Genomic DNA, 21,542 nt, shown 5'->3' with positions numbered 1-21,542 from the left:
CCCCACCCCCTCCAAGGCTGCTAACCGCGGGGACTCCTCGGCTGGGGACCAGCTCATCTGCTCAGTCCAGCTGGCAGCTGGGCCACCTCAGCTGCTGGGAGTCCCTGTGTCCCTCTGTTGGGACCAGCTGCTTCTGGCTGCCCTCACCTGTCCCAGGAAAGCATGGACTCCAGCCTGGTTAGGAGCCATGGAACTGGACCCCTTGGGCCCTGGCAGGCTAGATGGGATCAAACAATGGGCATCGCAGAGAGGGAAGCCCGGGTGCATCCTGGCACTGCCTCTCATAGCTGCGCAGCCTTGGACAAATTCCCAAACCTCTCTGTGCCTCAGTGTCCAAACCTACAACATGGGGATCCCCCAGGCGGTTACTGTGAGTGTTCAGGGAGATCACGTGCTCACAGCACTCAGCCTGGGGCCTGGTGCCGGAGCTGTTATCACCATGCCCGGGAGATCACGTGCGCCCGCTTCCTTCCCCATGACCGCTTCCTTCCCCATGCTCGCGTGTCCTGGCAGGCAGGTCAGTGGTTTTAGCAGCTTCCTTAAAGACCTGGTTCCTGGAAGACCTGCGTCCGGGGAGCTGCAGCCTTGCTCAACTAGGGACTAAGAGGACACAATCCGGGGGCTGCCTTCCATGAGTGCCCGACAGAGAACACTGGCATCTGGGCAGGGCTGCAGTACGCCCCAGCCCTCCTTGGACCTTGGCCCCTGGAGCCAAGCAGTGCCTCGGAGAGCAGCCTTCCACTTCCATTGCCATAGAGGCCATCCTCTCCACCTGTTACCTTTCCAGCTCCCTGGGCATGTGGCTTTGGGTCAGGTTAGTGGTTCATGTTCCGTACCCCACTGGTCACACTATTCGCCATGATAACCCAAGGGGACAAAAACAGCTCTACTGAGGAATCCAGAGCTGGAGAAACCAAACCAACCCCACCCAACCCCCACTGGCTACACTGCCCAGTGATGGATGCTACCAGCTGAGAACCTTGGGTTTTATAAGGACTTATGCAAACTCTTCTCTGCAAATGCATTTTGGCCAAATCTGCAACCTGAGTGAGGGATCCTATAAACCTTGGTATGTATTTCAGAAGGCAGAAACGGGCAGCAACCAATCCCTGCACACACACCTGACTTAAGGCTGGGTAATAGGGTACATGTGAATCTATAAGGGCCTAGGAGCGGTTTTCTAATCTTCGGCTACGCCCTGCTCTTTTCTTGCCCCCTTGACTGGAAAATGCACCCCTGACCGACCACTAGCTTACATAACGGGCCCTGCGGGAAGTGCCTCCTGACTTCACCACAATTGTTGAGGGCCCGGTGCACCTTCTCAGAGCATGCTGAACTCAGTGTTTCCATGGAGTGTCTTGTTTGATTTCCACCTTCCCGACTGGGCTCCTAGAGAGTGGGGGCCATTTTTGTCTTGGGCACAACTAGATCTCAGTGCAGTGGATTCGCCTCAAAGAGTTGTTGAAATAAATGAATTAATCTAAGAAATGAATGTAAAGCTCTTGTACTTCCTTTGACCTTCAAATTTAATTTAAAAATCACCTCAACGTATTTATTACTTCGATAATAAAAATGCTATTTAAAATAATGAAATGGATAAGAATATACATAAAATTTTCCTTAGGAAATGCTAGATATGATCGGAGTTCTTTAATTTGTCCAAACCATAACTAAAATTCTTACTCATGCTTTCTTATATGCCACATTTCCCCATATTGGTTTCAGTTTTCTATGTGGGATTTAAATTTTAATCAGCTTTTTAGCAAAGATGTGGTCATATCATATACTGAATATGTTCTAAAGCATGAAAATTAAAATGATGTAATACTCAGGATAAGAAATAAATATAAATTAGTGGCACAGACTGGAGTTCCCACGAACTTTAGAGAAGATTTATTCCAAATTAGGGGGATAAGAAAAGATTGTGCCACAAGTGGGGTTCGGCTAACTTAATTGTAATTTAAAAATATCATATTCACATTTAATATCACACACACACACACACACACACACACACATCCAGTGTTAAATAGAAAACAACCAGAACAAAAGAAAAATGTCAAGGTTTCTGATCTGTCAGAGAAAGTTAGTTTTTCAGCTTTGCAATAGTAAAAGCAACCACAGAGGTAACTAATTGAATTAGACACCAACTAAAAACATCTGTGTCATGAAAACAGCAGTATTGAGTTAGAGATAAATAATAACATGTTAGCCAAAAGGTCTCCCTCTAGTCACACTAAGTTAGTGTGACTGACAAATGTTATTATCTATTACATCTCCAGAGCTAATCCAAATCCGTAAGAAAACACCACAATCTCAAAAGATAAGAGGAAACATTTCTAAACAGAACTTCCAAAAACACCACAAAAGAGGCAATAAAGGATTTTATGAGACTCAGGTCACTCATATGATGAGTTCTGTCTCCTCATCATGTATTTCAAATAATCCCCAATATAGAGCTTTTGGTGTTGCAGAAACTCAATCATACCACTAGAGGGCGCTCTATCCATGCACTAGGCTGAAAGCCTGGGTGCGTGGAGGAAGGGTTCCTGGCTTGGAAAACTGTATATAACCTGGAGGCATCTAGGGTTCCGGGTCCATCTGGCTGATTAGATGCTCTGGTCCAGTCTTCCTTCACAATCCTGAGGACATCAGTGGGTCTGAGCAAGTGCTACAGAGAGCAGGGAGGGTGCTGTGCCTTCAGCCGTGGAGAGAGATGCCTCTGACCTTATGGCTTGGGTGATTATGGGGCACAGTCCTCCAGAGGTGGGATTTCTGGTGAGGGTGACCATGTCTCCAATACACTCGCCTCACCATCTGTCTCTAAAACAGGGACCGTTGTCTAATCAAATGTTAATTAAAACAGAGTGGCCGGAATAATTAAGGGAACTCATTATGTGAAAAGGAATGTAAATTCTTTAAAATACAATCTCTACTATTTTATTTTTTAAAGAACTAGAATTTCTTTTTAAAAGTTTCAGTAATTCCTCGCATCCAGACTAGACCAGAGGAACTGGGTGGTGGACACTCTGAATTGATTTGCAGGAACCCTGGGCATTTTCTATTCCGGTGCCAGAGGAACTAGTGACGGATGTGGGTTTCGTTGAGAATTTGTCTTTCCTGTCTCTACCTGTGCTCTGGGCTGTGGGAGCCACAGCTTGATTTATTGAGCTAAACAAGTCAGCAGCTAATTTGTTCATTGGTGGCTGTCCTTGGAGAAGTGGTCCTGTGGATAAAGATGAAGATCATTGAAAAACAAGTCAGCTTCCACGGGCAGGACCTGGCAAAGTAGGTCAGCCTGGCTTTCCGCTGGCCCGAGGGAGGCTGGAATCCCATTAACCTCAATCGAGAGTGGGCTCAGTGAGGGGGGGCAGGGCTGCGTCTGCAAAACAAAACTTGGCTGCGTGGAGGCTTCTAATTTGACTTCCTAATGAGATTTGGAAGGGAGAAGGGGAACATGGGGTATATGCTGGGGAATATCAAAGGAAAATAGTGTTCCCTTCACCAGCTGATAGCCCTGAATGGAGAGGGTTTGGGTGTTTGGGAAGTCTGAGTGTTTGCCATCAATTAATTCTGTTTCGCTGGGGGTCTTATCTTAGGATGTCTGAGGGATGGGTGAAGGGTGCCCAAATATTTTTTTTCCAATTTTTCAGAAAGTCTCTCCAATCTTAAAAAAAGAAAGAAAGGAAGGAAGAAAGAAAGAAAAGCAAAGAAGAAAAAAGGTCCATTGATTCTTTCAACCCCTTGGAGCTCCTGCCCAGCCTCGTCTTTCACAGCAAACGTCACTGACTGTCTGTACTCACTGACTCCATAACCCCGTTTCCTGTGCACATTTCACCCTGTTCCAGGCTGTTTACTTCCCGCCATTCACTCTACAGAAAGGAGTCCCAATGAGGTCACCCCTGGATCTTCATGTTGATAAATCCAACAGGCATTTTGCAGCTCTACTCTCACTTGATTTCTCATCTACGCCGGACACAGGCTGACCACTCTCTCCTCAGGTGCTTTCTTCATGTGGCTTTCCTGACACCAAGCCTCCTTCCCCAGTTTCTTGCCTATTCCTTTCCTGTTTCCTTTGCAGGCGAGTCCTCCTCAGCATTAAATGTTGGAGCTCCTTGGGTCTCACTCTGAAGTCCTTGACTTAGTCTTCAGCTCTCTCTCATCAATCCATGTTGCTGTCTCCCATTCCTTGTTGACTCAGTGTATAATTCCCCCCAGGATCTTCAGAGCTTCACAGTTAACTGTGTACGGATTGCCTCCAACTGGATATCTTGAAGCCATTTCCGACACATCCCATCCAGAATCGAATTCACGATCTTCCCATTGAACGTCATCTGACGTTCCATATCTTACGAGAGGCCCCACCAACTCATTAATTATGCATCTTGCCCTGTCTGCCTCTCTAATCCTCCTTACCTAACCGATCACCACAGCCTGTCGATCTCTCAGGTCTCTGCGCCTCCCCATCTCCACCACCACCACCCTAGTCAAAGTCACTATCAATTCTCCCTGAACCTCTGCAACCTCTTCCTCTTACCCTTTTCATATTGGAGCCAGAGTGTTGTTATTTTCACCTAAATCTGATCATGTTGTCATTCCGCTCAAAACCCTTCAATGGTTTCCCATTACTCATAATGTAATAGTCAAAATCCCTAATGTTGCATGGGTTGGCCCCACACCAAGATCAGCTTTGATTTCTGGATATAGTTACACCATATACCCTGTTCATACTTTATGCTCTGCTCCCTCCTCAGAGCTTTTGCACATAATGGTCTCTCAAGACTTTCTAGAATGTTCTCCCCTTGCATTGCTTCTTTACCTAGTTAACTCCTATTGATTCCTTAACTCTTAGCTCAATTCTCATTTCCTCAAGGAAGATTCCTCTGATCGCTCCCCCCCCCCCCCCCGTCCCCCCCCCCCCCCCCCCGCCCAAGCTGGGTTGAGGTTCCAATCGCACACTCTGATACATCATTGGTGAATATCTCTCCCCCATTAAACTGTAAACTCCATGAGAAGCTCTGCTTTGCTAACCACTGGATCCCTAAGAACCTTTCACAGTACTTTCCTTTGGAGAACCCCCCAATAAACTGTTTGTTGAAGCAACTAAATGTTTCAGTCATCCTTTTCTTTTTAAGTTTAAAAAAATTGATTTCGGAGGGAGGGAGGGAGAGAGAGAGAGAGAGAGAGAGAGAGAGAGAGAGAGAGAGAAACATTGATGAGAGAGAAACATGGATAGGCTGCCTCCTGCATGCTTCCTACTGGGGATGGAGCCTGTGACTCGGCATGTGCCCTGACAGGGAATTGAACTAAGACCTCCTGGTGCATGGCATGATGCTCAACTAACTGAGCTACACCTGCCAGGCTCAGTCATCCCTGATAGGACACAGGGTAAGTGAAAGTTAAGACTGTTTTTTGTTTGTATGTTTTTGGTGGGAGTAAGACAAGTTGGTGGTCACACTGCTATTTCATGCTGCTCAGAAGTCCAATTGACCTATATTTTTGATTGATCAGGAAATGGATAATGAATGGTTACTTAATTGTAGTGAGAGTGTAGGCACTGGAGTCAGCTGAATACTGTTTGAATTGCAGCTCCTCCACTGATGGAGCTGGGTGCTGAGGATGGACCTGTCATACCACCTCCGAGCCTCAGTCCCATCATCTGTAAAGTGAGGGTCATAATCCTTCCGGGGTTTATTATGGTGTTAGTGCAAGGATTATGTGGGATAAGGAAAGTAAGTGCCTCGTAGGGCATCTGGCAAATAGTAGGTGCTCAGGGTAAAAGGATTTCTCTCCGCTTCCTTTCTTCTCTCCCTTCTTCCCTCTTTCCTTCCTGAACCATCTTGCTTTACAGTTTAGAAAGATCTAAACCCAGGCTCCTTAAGGGAATATGGTGTAAGGTTTCCTAACTGGTGTAATTTGTCATCCACAAACTCTGTGGCCCAGATGTCCCCAACCCCTTCCTGGCTTTGAGCCCCTGCCTGTTCAGAGAACCAGAAGTGAGGAACTCTTTGTATCTAGGCTCTGGGAGCCTGGGAGCTGGGGGAAGCTGAGGAGAGAGCCTGAGCAAACAGGATTCAGAGTGGCCATGTTTTCTGATTGATGTGAATTATGCAAAGAGGGCTGAGGGCTTTTGTGAATTAACATCAGTGTTGTTTGGTGGGATAGCGTGAGACAGCAAATGCCCGCCCACTAGTCTAGAGCACAGGGCAGCAGGCACTGCCACTATTGCTTCTTCTTCTTCTTTTTTAAAAAAATATATTTCTTTATTGATTTCAGAGCTGAAGGGAGAAGGAGAGAGAGATAGAAACATCAATGATGAGAGAGAATCACTGATCGGCTGCCTCCTGCACACCCCCTGCTGGGAATCGAGCCTGCAACCCAGGCATGTGCCCTAGGCCGGAATCAAAGCTGGGACCCTTCAGTCTGCAAGCTCACGCTCTATCCACTGAGCCAAGCTTGTTAGGGCTCGCTATTGCTTCTTGACAGAAAGGCATTTCCAAGCCCAGCAGATTTTCAACTACAGGGGACCCTTGAATAACAAGTGCCCGGGTCCACTTAACAGGGTGGGGCAAAGTAGGTTTACCGTTGTTCCTATGGAAAATAACACAAGAGTCAATAATAATATAGGAATAAGCTTAGTTTTTCATGTACTCACAACCGTAAGCCTACTTTTACCCTATATAGGGGAATTTTTTTTCAATAAATACATACAGTCCTGTATGACATGTATTTTCTCTTCTTAATAACATTTTTCTTTTTTCTAACTTACTTTATTGTAAGAATATGGTATACAATAAATAAAGCATGTAACCATGTGGCAATCGACTGTTATGTTAATGGTAAGGCTTCTGGTCAACAGAAGGCTATTAGTAGGTAAGTTTTGGGGGAGTCAAAAGTTATATGTGGACTATCAGCTGTGTGAGGGTTGGCACTCCTAACCCCTGTTGTTTAAGGGCTAGCTTACTCTGGTCTCAGCTTCCTCAGAGGCGATCCAGAGCAAGGCTTGGAGGTCACAGCAAGCTAGAAGAAGCCTCCATCCAGCCAGCTGGGCTGCCTGTGGTCAGCTGTCTTCAGGCCTCCACTCAGGACCTCAGTCCCACCAACTGGGGCCACTCCAGGACTAGGAGCAGCCTTCCAGACTCAGCCCCTTGGCGCCTCCGGCACAAAGACTTCATGACCTCTCTCTGACCTGGGCTGGTGTGGGCTCCTTCTCCGGGTTCCCAGAGCCACTCGTATCCTTACCATGACACTTATCCCCTGGAGCCCACAAGGCTACCACAGTGCCATAGTATTCATATTCTGTGCATATGGTGCCACTTGGACTTGTGCAGAGCAGACCTGGAGTGGTAGAACTCTGTGTATTGTCTGTCTCCCTCTTGGCTGGCCATTCCAAAGGGCGGGGACTGTGTATAGGGCTGGCGTATAGTAGGGGATGAGCCATTAGTTTCCTGAATGGTTAAACAGGTGGGCACCAGGCGCCTGGCAGCAGCTTCCCTGCCACCAGCTGGTCATGTGTGAGTGCTCCTCCTCCCTCCGCTCCTGCTGGAGTCTTTCTTGTACTTCCTTTCCTACCATTTTGTGTTTGCCTTTTCTCCCACTGAGTATCTCACACATCCCTCATGTTGTTGCCATCTTCATCAGTGTCATCGTTAGTGGAAGCAGACTGCTCCACAGAGGGGCTAGCCAAGCCATTCTCATAAACCATTTTCTGGTGCTTGACTGGGAGCTTTGTCTGCTCCAGACTTTGTACCCATAAAGGATAAGTGATATCAAGCCTTGTTCAAAGAATTTCATGGGATTCAGGGTGGCCGCCGTGAGGTGCAGAGTAGGGAGCAGTAAGACATGAGCCCCCCAAAAGGAGGCAGGGGCTGAAGCGTGTGATGCTCTCTGTGTCCTCTCAGATGGATTGAGGAGTGCAGACTTGATCCTGGAGGTCACGGAGGGATTCTGAGTCAGGGAATCAGACTTGAATTCTTAAAGATCACTCTGGTAACAGTGTGGATGAGGGATCAGATGGGGGAGCCGTAGAAGAGGGGAGAATTGGAGTAGACCAAGTGAGAAACTAATGGTGGGAGAATGGCCAGCTGAGGACTGATTTGTGAGATACTCAGAAGGAAGCACCAATAGGAATCAGTGATGGGTTCTATTTTGTTTTTTGTAAAAAATATTTTTATTGATTTCAGAGAGGAAGGGAGAGGGAGAGAGAGATAGAAACATCACTGATGAGAGAGAATCCTTGGTCAGCTGCCTCCTGCACGCCCCCAACTAGGGATTGAGCCCGCAATGCAGGCATGTGCCCTGACCAGGAATCAAACCATGACCTCTTGATTCATAGGTCGATGCTCGACCACTGAGTCACACCAGCCAGGCTCAATTTTGGATATGATGAATTCAAGGTCCATGTGGGCCATCCACAGAGAGGTGTCTAAGAAATTGATGGATGGATTTAGCTTCCTACCTACATACCTGCCTGGGGGAGTGGTAGTTTTGGGAGCCATCAGCATACCGGTAGCCACCAAATGCATGGGAGAATGAAATCTCCAAGAGATAGAATAGACAGAAAAGATGGAGACTGAGAGTGGAACCTGGGGTAAACCTGGCTTCCCTTGAGGCAGATTTGCTTAGAGTGAGCACACGTATTTGTGGCTGAGAACATAAGTGAATACCTACTGGTTATTCTGAGTTGATTCCTCTGCAGTATTTGAGCCATTGGAGGAAACAGAGGCCAAGCCTGCATCCCTGAGAAGATAGGGGCTCCTGTGATACTGCACCTCACCTGTTTGTCCATCTAAGAGGTGTTGCTAACTTTAATGACCCAATTGGCACGGGGTGGCCATTAGGTGGGTGGCTCTGAGGACAAGGCCAGGCCAGGGGCAGGGCAGAGCCAGGGTCTGTCTGTTACTTACACGTTGAGAGGCTGCCAGGCTGGCCACTGCGCTTTGGCTTTGATGACGGTGAGGACCTCATCGCTCTGCAAAAGACAAACCACAGACACTTAGTGAGGAGAGCTGGGCTCATGGGAACAAAAGGGCTTTGACATGGTCACACTGTCTACCGCCCCTCACTTACCTGCTATTGAGGCTCTGCCTGCCCAGGTGTGGGAGCCATCCAGCCCCAGGGTGGGCAAGCCCTGGAGCCCCGGTAATCCCAGGAGGTGGGGCTGAGTGTCCAGTGTGCCTGGTGCGTCCTGGGCACCAATGGGTCCACTGAGCCACACCTTTGGTTTGCAGCTCAGCCCATCTCTTCCCCCCTGGAGCCAGGCTCTGACCTGGACTCCTCCTTGGATGGCCAGACTTCCATATTGTGTCTAGCCTGGAGGGAAGACTGTGTGCTCTGCCCAGATACTGGCTGGGGCCTGGACTGTGGCAGGAGCTGCAATGCAGCCAACAACTGGCCCCAACCATTGCCACACCCAAGGCCTTTCCTGCTGTTGAGACTCAGGCACCGGATTAAACTCCTTGGGTTGAGGAGGCCAGAATAAAGCTGGGGGCCCACACCCCTGTGCCACTCATGCTATTATGCTCCATTTTGCTTTGCACAGTGTGTAGAGCACCTTTAACATCTAAGGACCTAAAATATTTTTTGAGGAAGAACCTAATGGTTAACATTTTGAAGGCAAGCTTTAAGTCATCATGGGGGGTGGAGAGTGAGGGGAAGGATCAGACCTTTGCTGATCTTGCTAAACTCTGAGATTTGTTTGGGTTTTTATTTTCAATTACACACTGGGAGTGAGGGGGTATCGCACTCTTTTCAAGGCTTAATACTTCCATAGTCCAAATTTGGCTTTGGCTGGGGATGTTCCCCAGAGTGGATTCAGCTGGTTCTGGATCTACCTCCCCTTCCTCTGGCCTGGGCTCAGCAGTGTTCAGACACCACTGCCCATTGCACACCGAAAAGCCCAGGTGTCACCACCTGGGAAGCAAGAGTTTTGTTGTTGGCTGAACAAGCCCCTGAGCTCCAGGAGGGTGGAGACTTGCTTGTTTGGCTCACAGCTCTGCCCCAGTTGTTTTTTTAAAAAATATTTTTTAATTGATTTTAGAGAGGAAAGAAGAGGGAGAGAGACAGAAACAGCAATGATGAGAGTGAATCATTGATTGGCTGCCTCCTGCACACCCCCTACTGGGGATTGAGCTCACAACCTGGGCATGTGCCCTGACTGGGAGTCGAACCATGATCTCCTGGTTCATAGGTTGGCACTCGACCGCTGAGCCACACCAGCTGGGCTGCCCCAGTTCTTAGAGCCATGCCTGGCTGTGGGTGCCTAGAACATATTTGGAATGAGTTGGTGGATTTCTTCTTAGTTTGGTACCTTGCCCAGAAAATCCCACTGCCCTGAGGAAACTGGGAGGAGGCCAGAGGTGTCTCCAGGATCAGGCCCAAAGATTAGAAAAAGCCTTTGATCTGGACGCCTTGCCTGGAGCCCAGGAAGGAGTGGGTGGGTGGTGGGTCCTTGAGAAGAAGGAGATCAGCCAGATCCAGGTTGGCCTGGGCGCTACAGGAACAAGCCACAGAGGCACCCATCCACTGCCACCCCGGGGAACCTTGCAGCCTCTTCCTGAGCCCAGGCCTCCCTGGGGTTCCCTCTTTTAATCAGAGGAAAGATTCACTCAGTGCATAAACACCCCACATTCACACATCTTCAGGGAGAGTATGTCTAAGTCCTGAGAGGTTTACACTTCTCATGAGAGACATTCTTATTTGTTGAGAATGTCTCCCTCATTCATTCCTAATAAATATCTGTTGAATAACTAAGAGAAGCTGCTTATCATGAAGTCACTTGTGAGACCTAACCTATCTTCCGAATGCCAGCCCTGGGTCTCCCATGACCTGGTTTTCCTATGGTCATCTCATATGACCACGTCCCACACTGAACTCTTCATCTGACCCCGGAGCCCTGCTCCTCCTCCAGCTGGTGCCATCTGGGCTAACGGCACATCCACCCGCTGCCTGAACCAGTCACCAGGCGTCGCCATCATTCCTCCGTCTCCCACCCCTTCACAGCGGTCAGGCCCCAAGACCCACTGTGTTTACCGACTGTGAACCCCTCCACAGTCTCCTCACTGGTCTCTTAGTCTCCTGTATCTTCTTGCTTTCCCACAACTCACCCTCCCCCAACCTATCCATTCCTTGCCTAAACCCTTTAGTAGCTCCCCACAACGTCCATGATAATTTTTAAATTCCTGGTATACTTTTTTTGATTTTCTTTCAAATATATTTTTATTGATTTCAGAGAGGAAGGGAGAGGGAGAGAGAGATAGAAACATCAATGATGAGAGAGAATCATTGATCGGCTGCCTCCTGCATGTCTCCTACTGGGGATCAAGCCTGCAACCCAAGCAAGTGCCCTTGACCGGAATCAAACCCGGGACCTTTCAGTCTGCAGGCCGATGCTCTATCCACTGAGCCAAACTGGTTAGGGCCTTTTTAGATTTTTAATTCCAGAGTAATCCATGCTTATTGTAGACAAAATTAGCACCACAGAAGCACACAATGTAAATGTTGAGCTCTTTCCACTTTAGCATCTACCCTGCCTTCTGCCTCCTTCTCCAGAATGTTACAGTTTGGGGTGTATCATTCCAGGCCTTCTACTACGCATATGCAACTGTGTGTGTGTGTGTGTGTGTGTGCATATATTAGATACAGCTTTCATACTGAATATTTTATTCTGCACCATGATTTTTATATTTTCCTTTAATATTACATCATGGGAATCTTTCATTGTCAGTAACTACAGCATCGTAGCTCTCCTTTTGTTGATTTTTAAGACATTGAAGATCTTCAAATTATGGTAAGCTTGGTCAAGACTAATAAAAAAGAAATCCAGGAGACGAGATACTGTCTGATGATGATCATTTTGCCCTCGAAAAAAATGCTTTACTAAAAAGAAAAAAATAAATCAGTGTGCGTGAAGTTCCGATGGCTTTGCATTGCAATTCAATCTTGGTTTTCAAGTCCGAACTAATGACATATTGATTTTGTTTTTTGCAGAATAACTCAACAAAAATTGTTTGGACCCATCATTAGTGTTTATTTATGGTGATGAAATTCTGTCTAGTTTTCAGAGCTATGGAGGCCCGGAGGATGGTGGGTCCGCGCGTGTGGGCATTAGAACAGCTTGCTGCTGGAATTTGTTTCATCTGGTGGTTCCACACCATCTGCAGGATCAACTGCTTATTGTTCCTTGTTTGCGATCATTTGTGTCATCCAATGAACCAGGAATGCACGAGCCTTCTGCAACATTCATTTTAAAAGCGAAGTATTTTTGTTGCTGCATCAAAATTCTCCAGCAGAACCGAAGTCCTGCAGGTTTGGAGAGTGCCTGGCATGTTCATGGCCATATCTAAATGCGATGGACGGGTGATGAGTAAATTTCTGAAGAAGCAAAGCCATATCATTTACTCTATAGACATGTAGAATTCCATAGCATGGATGTTCTTGCATGGTTTTTTTTTTTTATTGCTTAAAGTATTACAAAGAGCATTACATATGTCTCCTTTTTTCCCCCCCGCCCTTGACAATCCCCTGGCCTCTGCTACCCCCCCAGTGTCTTATGTCCATTGGTTATGCTTATATGCATTCTTGCATGTTTTTTTAACCAACACTATTGGCAGATATTTAATTGTTGCCATAAATGATACTATGATGAACATTTGGGCATGTATTTCTGTCTTTGCAAACCCGAGGGTTCCTGTGTCATAGATTCCCAGGAATGATTAAAAGATGAAGCACATTGAAAATTTTGGCAGAGTCTACCAATTTGTCCTCAGATGCCTGTACTATTTTATACTCCAGCAAGAATGTGTATGTGCCCATGTCGTCACACCCTTGGACACACCGGATACTATCATTCTCATTAGTATTGACTCATCCAGAAGGCAGGCATGTAGTATGGCTGGGAGCCCAAGCTCAGGAGTCGTACCTGAGTTAAAATCCTGATTTCACCATTTACTAGTTCCATGTCCTTTGGCAAGTCTCTTGACCTCTCAGTTTTCTCACCTGTGAAATGGGGTTAACAAGAGTATCTACGGCATTGGATTGTTAGGGGGATTAAATAACACCATTCAGAAAGTGTGCTAATACAGTGCCTCTATCAGCACAAATATTAGCTGCTGTTCTCATTCTTATTTATATTCTGGCCAAGCTGGTATTAGAATCGATTTGCACTGCCTGAGTACAGAAAGTTGGGTGCACAGTTGCATCTACAAACCGACAGAGCCCCAGGAGAACGCAGAAACTCAGGGTGCAAATGACAGGATGTTTCCATGACTCGGTGAGCCCTGGATGGGGCCACTTGGGCACTAGGCGTTTTACATTTTAAAGAATGGAGGATTTAACATTCAGAGCAAGCCATCCAAACTTCAGATGTAAATGAAAAGCCATTTTCACAAGTCTCTAAGGCACAGAAAGGATCTTTCAACGATCCTTAGAGCCCTCACACATGTCTCCTAGGACCCTTTTCAAACAAAGTGTTTCAAGGCATTCACAGTTCATGCCTCATTTGCATGACGTTAGCAGTTTTCCAGAGATACACCCATTAAAATTAAAACTCCCCAAAAAACTACAGGTCACTCGTGTCCATCTTCACAGGGACAAGTGCTTTCATTTTGCTTTTGATAAACATATTGGGAAGATGTGACAGCCGTACTCAGACTTCTTAGTTACTGGGACCAAGTGGGAATCGCACGGCCCCCACAAAGGCCAGGGGTTAAGGTCAGATCCAGAGGAGGGAGGGTTCATGTGAAGCGAAGACAGGCTTGGGCCTGGTTGGAGGCAGAAATCACATTGGTATCAGGAGATGCCAAAACTGAGCAGAGCAGACAGCAAGAATGTGAATTAGAGGGGGTCAGGGCTGGGGCTGGCGTTTGAACCAACCTTACCCCACACGGACCCTCCCATGCCCTCACTGCCTTGCTCCTCACTGTCTCCTCTGCAGGCATTTTCCTGGGTCCTGCCCTTCTGCCTTCATCGTCTAGTCCTGAACCACACCTGTTCCTCATCCTAAGGCCCCTTGGCTCCTGGAGGCCCTGAGGGCTCTCCCACCATCACAGGTCCTGACCCACACCTGCAGTCTGAGCCACCCACCCACCCTGCCTCCTCCCCCCAGGAAGAGAAATGGACGTAATCCATAATGAGACATGGAAAGCAACTGAAACAGGGAGAAACAACAATAACAGTGATCTATTGTTTTTCTGTGCCAGGCCCCTTGCTAATTACCTTCGCATAGTATCTTATTTAATCTTTACTATACATTTCAAGGTAGGCATAGACTTTTTAATGTTCAGAAACGCATTTATTTGGCCAAATTAGTTACACAGTCAATGGCAGAGTTTAAACCTCAGCCTGGGATCCCAGGGAGACCACACCCATGGCCCTGGGAACCACAGCAGAGGGCAGCTGGGAGTGGGTAAGCGGCTGGGGTCCGGGTGAAAGGTCAGGCCCAGCGTTGGCCCATGCCTCTGCGCCTGTGGGAGCATATCCGAGAGCTGAACATTGCAGCCAACTCGGAGGATTGTCAGTGTTCACAAGACCGTCAACGTTAGTGCTGCCCTGGTTCTGAAGAAGTTGGGGGGGGGGGCACAGGGGCCTTGAGTTGGGGAGAAACTGTTGGCTACCAAAGACAGGGAAACCCAATGACACTAAATGCACAGTGATACCCGTGCATGCACACAGACAGCCCTGCCCCATCGTGCGTCTTTGTGCAGTCATCAGCTTGTTTCGTATGAAAACCTTTGGGGAACAGCTATGATCCCATTTTGCAGATGAGGAAACTGAGGTTCAGAGAAGTCACATGACTTGTTGAAAATCACCAGGAATCATGATTCCAATACAGAAGTGTCTGACTCCAAAACTCATGCTCTTCCCGCCTCCCCTGACTATTCTTCCTCACTATCTCCCTCTCTTCCTCCCCCATTTTGCTTGTTTTTTTTTTGTGTGTGTATGTGTGTGTTTTTCCCCAGCAAGAATGTGGTTGCCCCTGGCTGACAGTTTTTCTCCCAGGAAGCGCAGGGTCACCAGGTTTCCTCTGGGAGGGCAGCGTTCATCATTCTGTGTTAAGACCCGAATAAGCAGTGTTTGGCCCCATTTTTTTTTTTTTTTTTTTGCTTCTACCCTTTCCCAGAATCCCCACTTACCACCCATAACATTTATTCTGATGGCTTCCACCTCTGAAGGGAAGTGGAAAGTCATCCCTCTGTGAGTGTCCTGGGGATGAGCAGCAGGAAATGAGCCATTTTATGAGGTGATAATGGAGCTATAAGCATCTTTAAAGTCAATTGTGCCCAACGGTCCCTCCCATCATTTCAACAGCCTCTGGGTTTATGGGGTCGTAAATAAAAACAGACACCTCATATTTCTTGGTGCTTTATAGTTTGCCCCTAGTCTCATTGGTTTCCACTGTCCTCCTCTGAGGTAAGCAGGCAAATGGTCCCATTTCTCAGATGAAGTAACTGAGACTCACCTCTCTCCTCTGAAACTGCTCTGGTCAAGGGCACCCATGAGCTCTCCACGGCAATGGGCAATGCTCAGCTCTTAGCTTCTATGCCGCCTCCGTAGCACTGGACCCAGCTGGCCCCTCCCTCTGCCTGAGCTCGGTCTGCCTGGCTCTGGCACTTGCTGCCTCCTCATTCGCCTCACTGGACTCCCCTTCCCAGTCTCCTTTGCTGGCCCTTCTTCACCTTCCTCCAAACACTGAAGTGCCCCAGGTTCAAGCCTTTGGTCCTCTTCTCTTTCCTGCCCACACTGCCTTGGTGATGTCATCTTGTCCCACGCTCTGAAATACTAGCTAAATGTACACTGCTGCCCACTGAAGTAAATCTTCTACCTCAGCCTGACTCTGAACTCCGGGCTTGTTATCAACGGTCAAACGTTTTCATCTGATGTCCAATTGGCATCTCAAACTCAACGTGTCTGAAATCGTACTCCTGATTGTCCTCTCCCCAAACCTGGCCTCCCCGCTTCCTCTCCATGGAATGGCAAAGCCATCCTTCCAGTTTCTCATCCTGGATGCTTCTTTCTCTCCTATTATACATCTGATCCATCAGCACATCCTGTCATCTCCACTTCTAAATCGTCTTTATGAGCCAATGGCTTTTCGTCACCTGCTCTGCCACCATCCTGGTCCAACCCCCCATCATCACTCATTGCAGTTGCTGCCTGGCTGATCCCTCTGCCTCTTTCCTCACCTTCCTCTGAGCTCCACAGTGGCCATGTCATTCCTCTGGTCAGTCTCCTAATGGCTTCACATCTCACAGCAAGTGGGGACCGTGCCGTGGCCCCCAGGACCCTTCACGATCTGCCTGTCCCCTGTCCCCTCACTAACCCCATCTCCTATGACTCTTCCCTTCGCTCACCCTGTTTCCGGCCTCCCTGGATGTGTTGCTTTTCCTCAACGTGCCAGGCAGCTCCCCGTGTCAGGAATGTGTCCTCCAGCTGCCAGGCACTCATTCCTCTGCCTCCTCCAGTTTGCTCACATGTCACCTCTCAATGAAGCCTCTGCTGACCACACTATTCACAATAGCAATTCCCAGTCCCTCCCAACCCCCCAGCAGACCCCCATCACCTAACATGACTACCTTCTCTCTAGAACACTTGTCACTGTCCTAGGTACTATGTAATTTGCTTATTTACTTTTTAAAAAATATATTTTTATTGATTTCAGAGAGGAAAGGAGAGGGAGAGACAGAAACATCAGTGATGAGAGAGAATCATTGATTTGCTGCCTCCTACACACCCCACACTGGGGATCAAGCCCGTCACCCGGGCATGTACCCTGGCCAGGAATGGAACTGTGACCTCCTGGTTTGTAGGTCGATGCTCAACCACTGAGCCATGCTGGCCGGGCCACTTACTAGTATTTACTTCTTGTCATCTGTCTCTCCATGAAGATAGGGTCTGTTTCGCTCGCTGCTGTACTATCAGCGTTCAAAACCATGCTCTGAGCATGCTCAGTGAATGAGTGCTGAATGGATGAGAGGCTGTGATGAGGTAGGGGCCCGTGTCCTCTGAGTCCCAATCCACCAGCACCCCCTCAGCCTAGGGTGGAGCCTGAGCTGTGTGAGGTGACACAGGAAACCTGAGTGTGGAGGTGGTGGGCACTGGATGAGCAGGAGGAGAGTGCCAGCCAGAACACTCTGCTGGGACTGCAGGTGGGAGAGGGAAGGATGAGGGACAGGCCACAGAGGTCACTTTAGGAACCGTGGTCAGAGCTCCCAGGTCCTGAGTTGGCCCCCAGAAACGCCCGGAAAACAGGGTTGGCTGTTTGGAAGCGCCCATAGCTCGCCTGGTCCCCTGGGAAGCGGCTGTCTCATCAGCTATTTGGAAGCCAGAGAAGGTACCTGAAGCCCATTCACAGATCCACAAGAAGGTGATGTGGTTGCACAGAAGCATTTCAAATCCAATTTCTTTCCAAACACAGCCTGTAATTCCGATGGGAAATTGCATAATGCTTGTAGATAACAATCTTCCCGAGAGGCAGTTTTGTGAAAGCAGCTTGGCATTTCTGAAGCGCGAGGGACAGGGCCCATCAGAGCGCCCACTGCCCTCCACCCGGCTGTCGGTCTGTGGCAGGCAGAGAGCTCTGAGCGCGGGCATCACTCCCTGACCTGAGCGAGAGGCCGTCCTTCTGTGCCCCTCTATTAGCCACAGGCATCGATTTAGCTCAGCCTTCGGTGACCAAACTGCCAATTCCGGGCTTAACCTCATTTTCTGGATTTTCAATGTGTCCTTCCTAATGCTCGAGAAAGCCCACCTCTCCTCTGAGTTACGCAGGGAGCTGAACAGGTCCGGTGGGCATGTCCATCTCTCCTGTCCCGCCAGCTCTCATGACTGACTTCCCAGGCCCTTCTCCCCACCTCCTTCTCTGTGTCCAGCAATTAGGAAAACATTAGTGCCAGGGCCAGGCAGGGAAGTAGGAAAGGGACCAGGGCAGGCGAGACTCTGCCATCACCCAGGAGAGAGGGGGAGAAGGAGGGGCTGCTTTCAAACAGGCCTGGCTGCTAGGAGCCCCGGAGGCTGGAAAGGCTCTGGTTGAAGGTGCCTGAGGCAACCTGTCAGGACAGCACCCCAACCCTGCCCAGTCTCCGGTGGTCTTAAAGGCACAGCCTTCCACACCCCTCGCTCCTCTTCCCTGTCTCCCTTCCCCACCTTCCTCTGAGGACAGCTCCTGTCCAGTCTGGAAGCCTATGTTAGAGCAGGGCTTGGGCTGTGTCCTCCCTGTGTCCCCAGCGCCGGCCTGGCTTGGGGGAGGTATGCAGGGAATGATTAAGGGATGAATAATGGATTAGTTAATTAAACAATTAATTAATGACAAGCTAGAGGAAGCCTCCGGCCTTGGCTGCCCTCCCAGGGGACCTTAGGGGCACTTTTTGCAAGTTCTCTGGGATGGGGATGCTGCTGAAAGGTTGGTGAGCAGGAGTGCTGTGGCCTGACTCACGTGTTTAGCGATTCTGCTGTGGGGGAGGGGAGGAGGACACTGTCACAGGGCCAGCGGGAGGAGGGAGGGACTGGACCTGGAGAGAGCAATAGAGAGGGTGAGGTGATGTCGGATACAAGACATTATTATTATTTGTTATCCTCACCTGAAGATATGTCTTTGATTTCAGAGAGAGGGAGGGAGGGAGAGAGAGAGAGAGAGAGAGAGAGAGAGAGAGAGAGAGAGATCAGCTGGCTGCCTCCTTCATGCGCCCCAACTGGGGTTTGAACCCACAACCTGGGCATGTGCCCTGACTGGGAATGGAACCTGAGATCTTTCAATATATTACCGGATGCCACTCTGACCAACTGAGCCACACCGGCCAGGGTCAAGACATTATTTTAAAGGGAGAAGCAACGAGATCTGTTGATGGATTGGATGTGGGGTGTCAAACAAAAAAAGGGTCCAGGCTGACTCCAAGGGGAGGTATCAGGTAGGCAGTTGGAGACCTGAGGCTGGAGTTCGAGAGCAAGATCAGGCTAGAGGTATGCATTTGAAAGTCATCAGCACATACAGTAGGTGGTAGTTAAAGCCACAGGACATAGTACCTGGGAGTGAGCGGAGACAGAGAAGAGAGTAGGGAAGGCTTCATTATCTTTAAAATAAAAGCAATTTCAAGAGGAAATGAGAACTCATTTGTACACTAAGATCTCCCTCTCCTCTCTTAAGAAGCTTCTGGCCCAGGTATCATACTGTCAGCCTGTTTTGCTGGGTCCTTAAATATAATATTTCACTTCATCATCTCCCTTCATCCACTGATTTTCAGAAAAAGCTTACAAATTATTAAGTAATGAAGCTCCAAATGACCTGGATGGGGGAGAAATAAGCAGACCCTACGGTGTGCTGCACAGAAGCTTCAAATAAGGTTCCAGAAAGGCCGCTTTCTTAAATGGTGCTATTTAAATGCAAAGGAACAACTTGATAAGCTTTAAAAGCTTAACCCTTCTCATTCCTGAGACCCCATACACTCAGATTATCTTCGAGGTAATAGGAGAAACTGTGTTGCTGGCTGTCACTAAAGTGATGTCCCTACCAGGGATTTAAGATCACACATACACGGCCAGCCTCTGCCGGGCTTCCCCTGGTAACAGTAGGTTCCCCGACGTGAAAACCCCCTTTTAGTCACTATTGTGGCACCACGGAGCAGGAGTTAAAGAGCAGTGTGGTGGAGAAAGGCAGACTGAAGTTCAAATCTCGGCTCAGCCACTGATGTGCTATGTAAATTTGGGGAATTCACTCATCCTCGCTGAAAGGATTCCTCATGTGTAAAACATACTTATTGAGCTCCTTTTTTGGAGGAGTGCAACCAGCGGCTGTACTGGGCACGGGGCATAGGGCAGTGGACAAGGTGACAGTCCCTGCTCTTGTGGGATATGTCCTCTAGTGCAGTGGTTCTCAACCTTCCTAATGCCGCGGCCCTTTAATACAGTTCCTCATGTTGTGGTGACCCCCAACCATAAAATTATTTTCATTGCTACTTCATAACTGTAATTTTGCTACTGTTATGGATCATAACATAAATATCTGATATGCAGGATGTATTTTCATTGTTACAAATTGAACATAATCAAAGCATAGTGATTAATCACAAAAACAATATGTAATTATATATGTGTTTTCCGATGGTCTTAGGCGACCCCTGTGAAAGGGTTGTTCGACCCCCAAAGGGGTCATGATCCACAGTTTGAGAACCACTGCTCTAGTGGGTTAATAATTACACGTGAAGATTGAAGGAGATACTGTAATGTAAGGTGAATGGTAATGGAAAGGTAACTATGATCACTTAGATGTATTTATATCACTCCACACTGCCTTGTCTCACTGTGATCTCCCACTTCAGCCGACCTACCCTTCAGCGTAAATCTCCTACATTACCTGCCATGTCCAGGTTGGCTCAAGATTGTGAGTTCCTTTGCCTGGAATGTCCTTATCTCTTTCTTCTTAAGCAACTCCTCCTCTAAGTGCTGGCTTCTTCTTCTTTTTAAATAAAAATTTATATACAGTTGTCCATTATCCTCTGGGGATATGTTCCAAGACCCCCAGTGGATGCCTGAAACCATGGATACTTTTGAACCCTATGTACACTATGTTTTTTCCTATACATATATCCCTATGATAATGCTTAATTTATAAACGAGGCACAGTAAGAGGTTAGCCAATAACTAACAGTAAAAAGAACAATTATAATAATATACTATAATAAAAGTTATGTGAAAGTTCTCTGTCTCAAAATATCTTATTGTATGTACTCAACTTTTCACTTAAAGGAAGCACTTTACAGCTTCTCTTTGGCATATCAGAACTGTGGGCATCACTACTCTAGTAGTTTGGGGGCCATTATTAGGTAAAATAAGGGTTATTTGAACACAGTACTGAGATACCATGACAGTAGACCTGATAACCTATATGATTACTAAGCGACTAGCTGGTGGGGAGTGTATAGAGTGGATATACTTGGCAATGGGATAATTTACGTCTCAGGTGGGATGGAGTGGATGGCACTAGGTTTCATCACACTACTCAGAACTGCACGCAATAGAAAACATGAATTATTTATTTCTGGAATTTTCTATTTAACATTTTTGGACCATGGTTGACCATGGGTAATTGAAACTGTGGAAAGTGAAACAAAGATAAAGGGAGGGGGGGACTACTATATTTAAGATGTACAACATGGTTGTTTTAAATATATATATTTCTTTATTGATTTCAGAGAGGAAGGGAGGAGAGAGAGATAGAAACATCAATGATGAGAATCATTGATCGGCTGCCTCCTGCACGCCCTACTGGGGATCTAACCTGCAACCCAGGCATGTGCCCTTGGCCAGAATCAAACCTGGAACCCTTCAGTCCACAAGCTGAAGCTCTATCCACTGAGCCAAGCTGGTTAGGGCCACTTTGAATATTTCTTGCCACCCCCTTCTGGCCTGCATAGCTTCTGTTGAGAAATCAGCTGACAGTCGTATGGGTGCTCCCTTGTAGGTAACTGACTGTTTTTCTCTTGCTGCTTTTAAGATTCTCTCTTTGTCTTTTGCTCTTGTCATTTTAATTGTGATGTGTCTTGGTGTGGTCC

The 21,542-nt window shown here is 47.7% G+C and overlaps 1 protein-coding gene across 1 annotated transcript in view; it reads right to left on the bottom strand.

Annotated features, from left to right (window-relative positions):
• Positions 1-21,542, bottom strand: part of SPON1 (spondin 1) — a 267,507-nt gene that overhangs the window by 13,793 nt on the left and 232,172 nt on the right. The window contains exon 7 of the mRNA XM_006773190.2: positions 8,907-8,971. Coding sequence (XP_006773253.2) covers positions 8,907-8,971 — 65 coding nt within the window. The remainder of the gene's footprint in view (positions 1-8,906; positions 8,972-21,542) is intronic.

This window comes from Myotis davidii, unplaced genomic scaffold (assembly GCF_000327345.1).
Source record: "Myotis davidii unplaced genomic scaffold, ASM32734v1 scaffold946, whole genome shotgun sequence".
NCBI classification, from domain to species: Eukaryota; Metazoa; Chordata; class Mammalia; order Chiroptera; family Vespertilionidae; genus Myotis; species Myotis davidii.
This window is presented reverse-complemented; position numbering and strand designations above follow the sequence as displayed.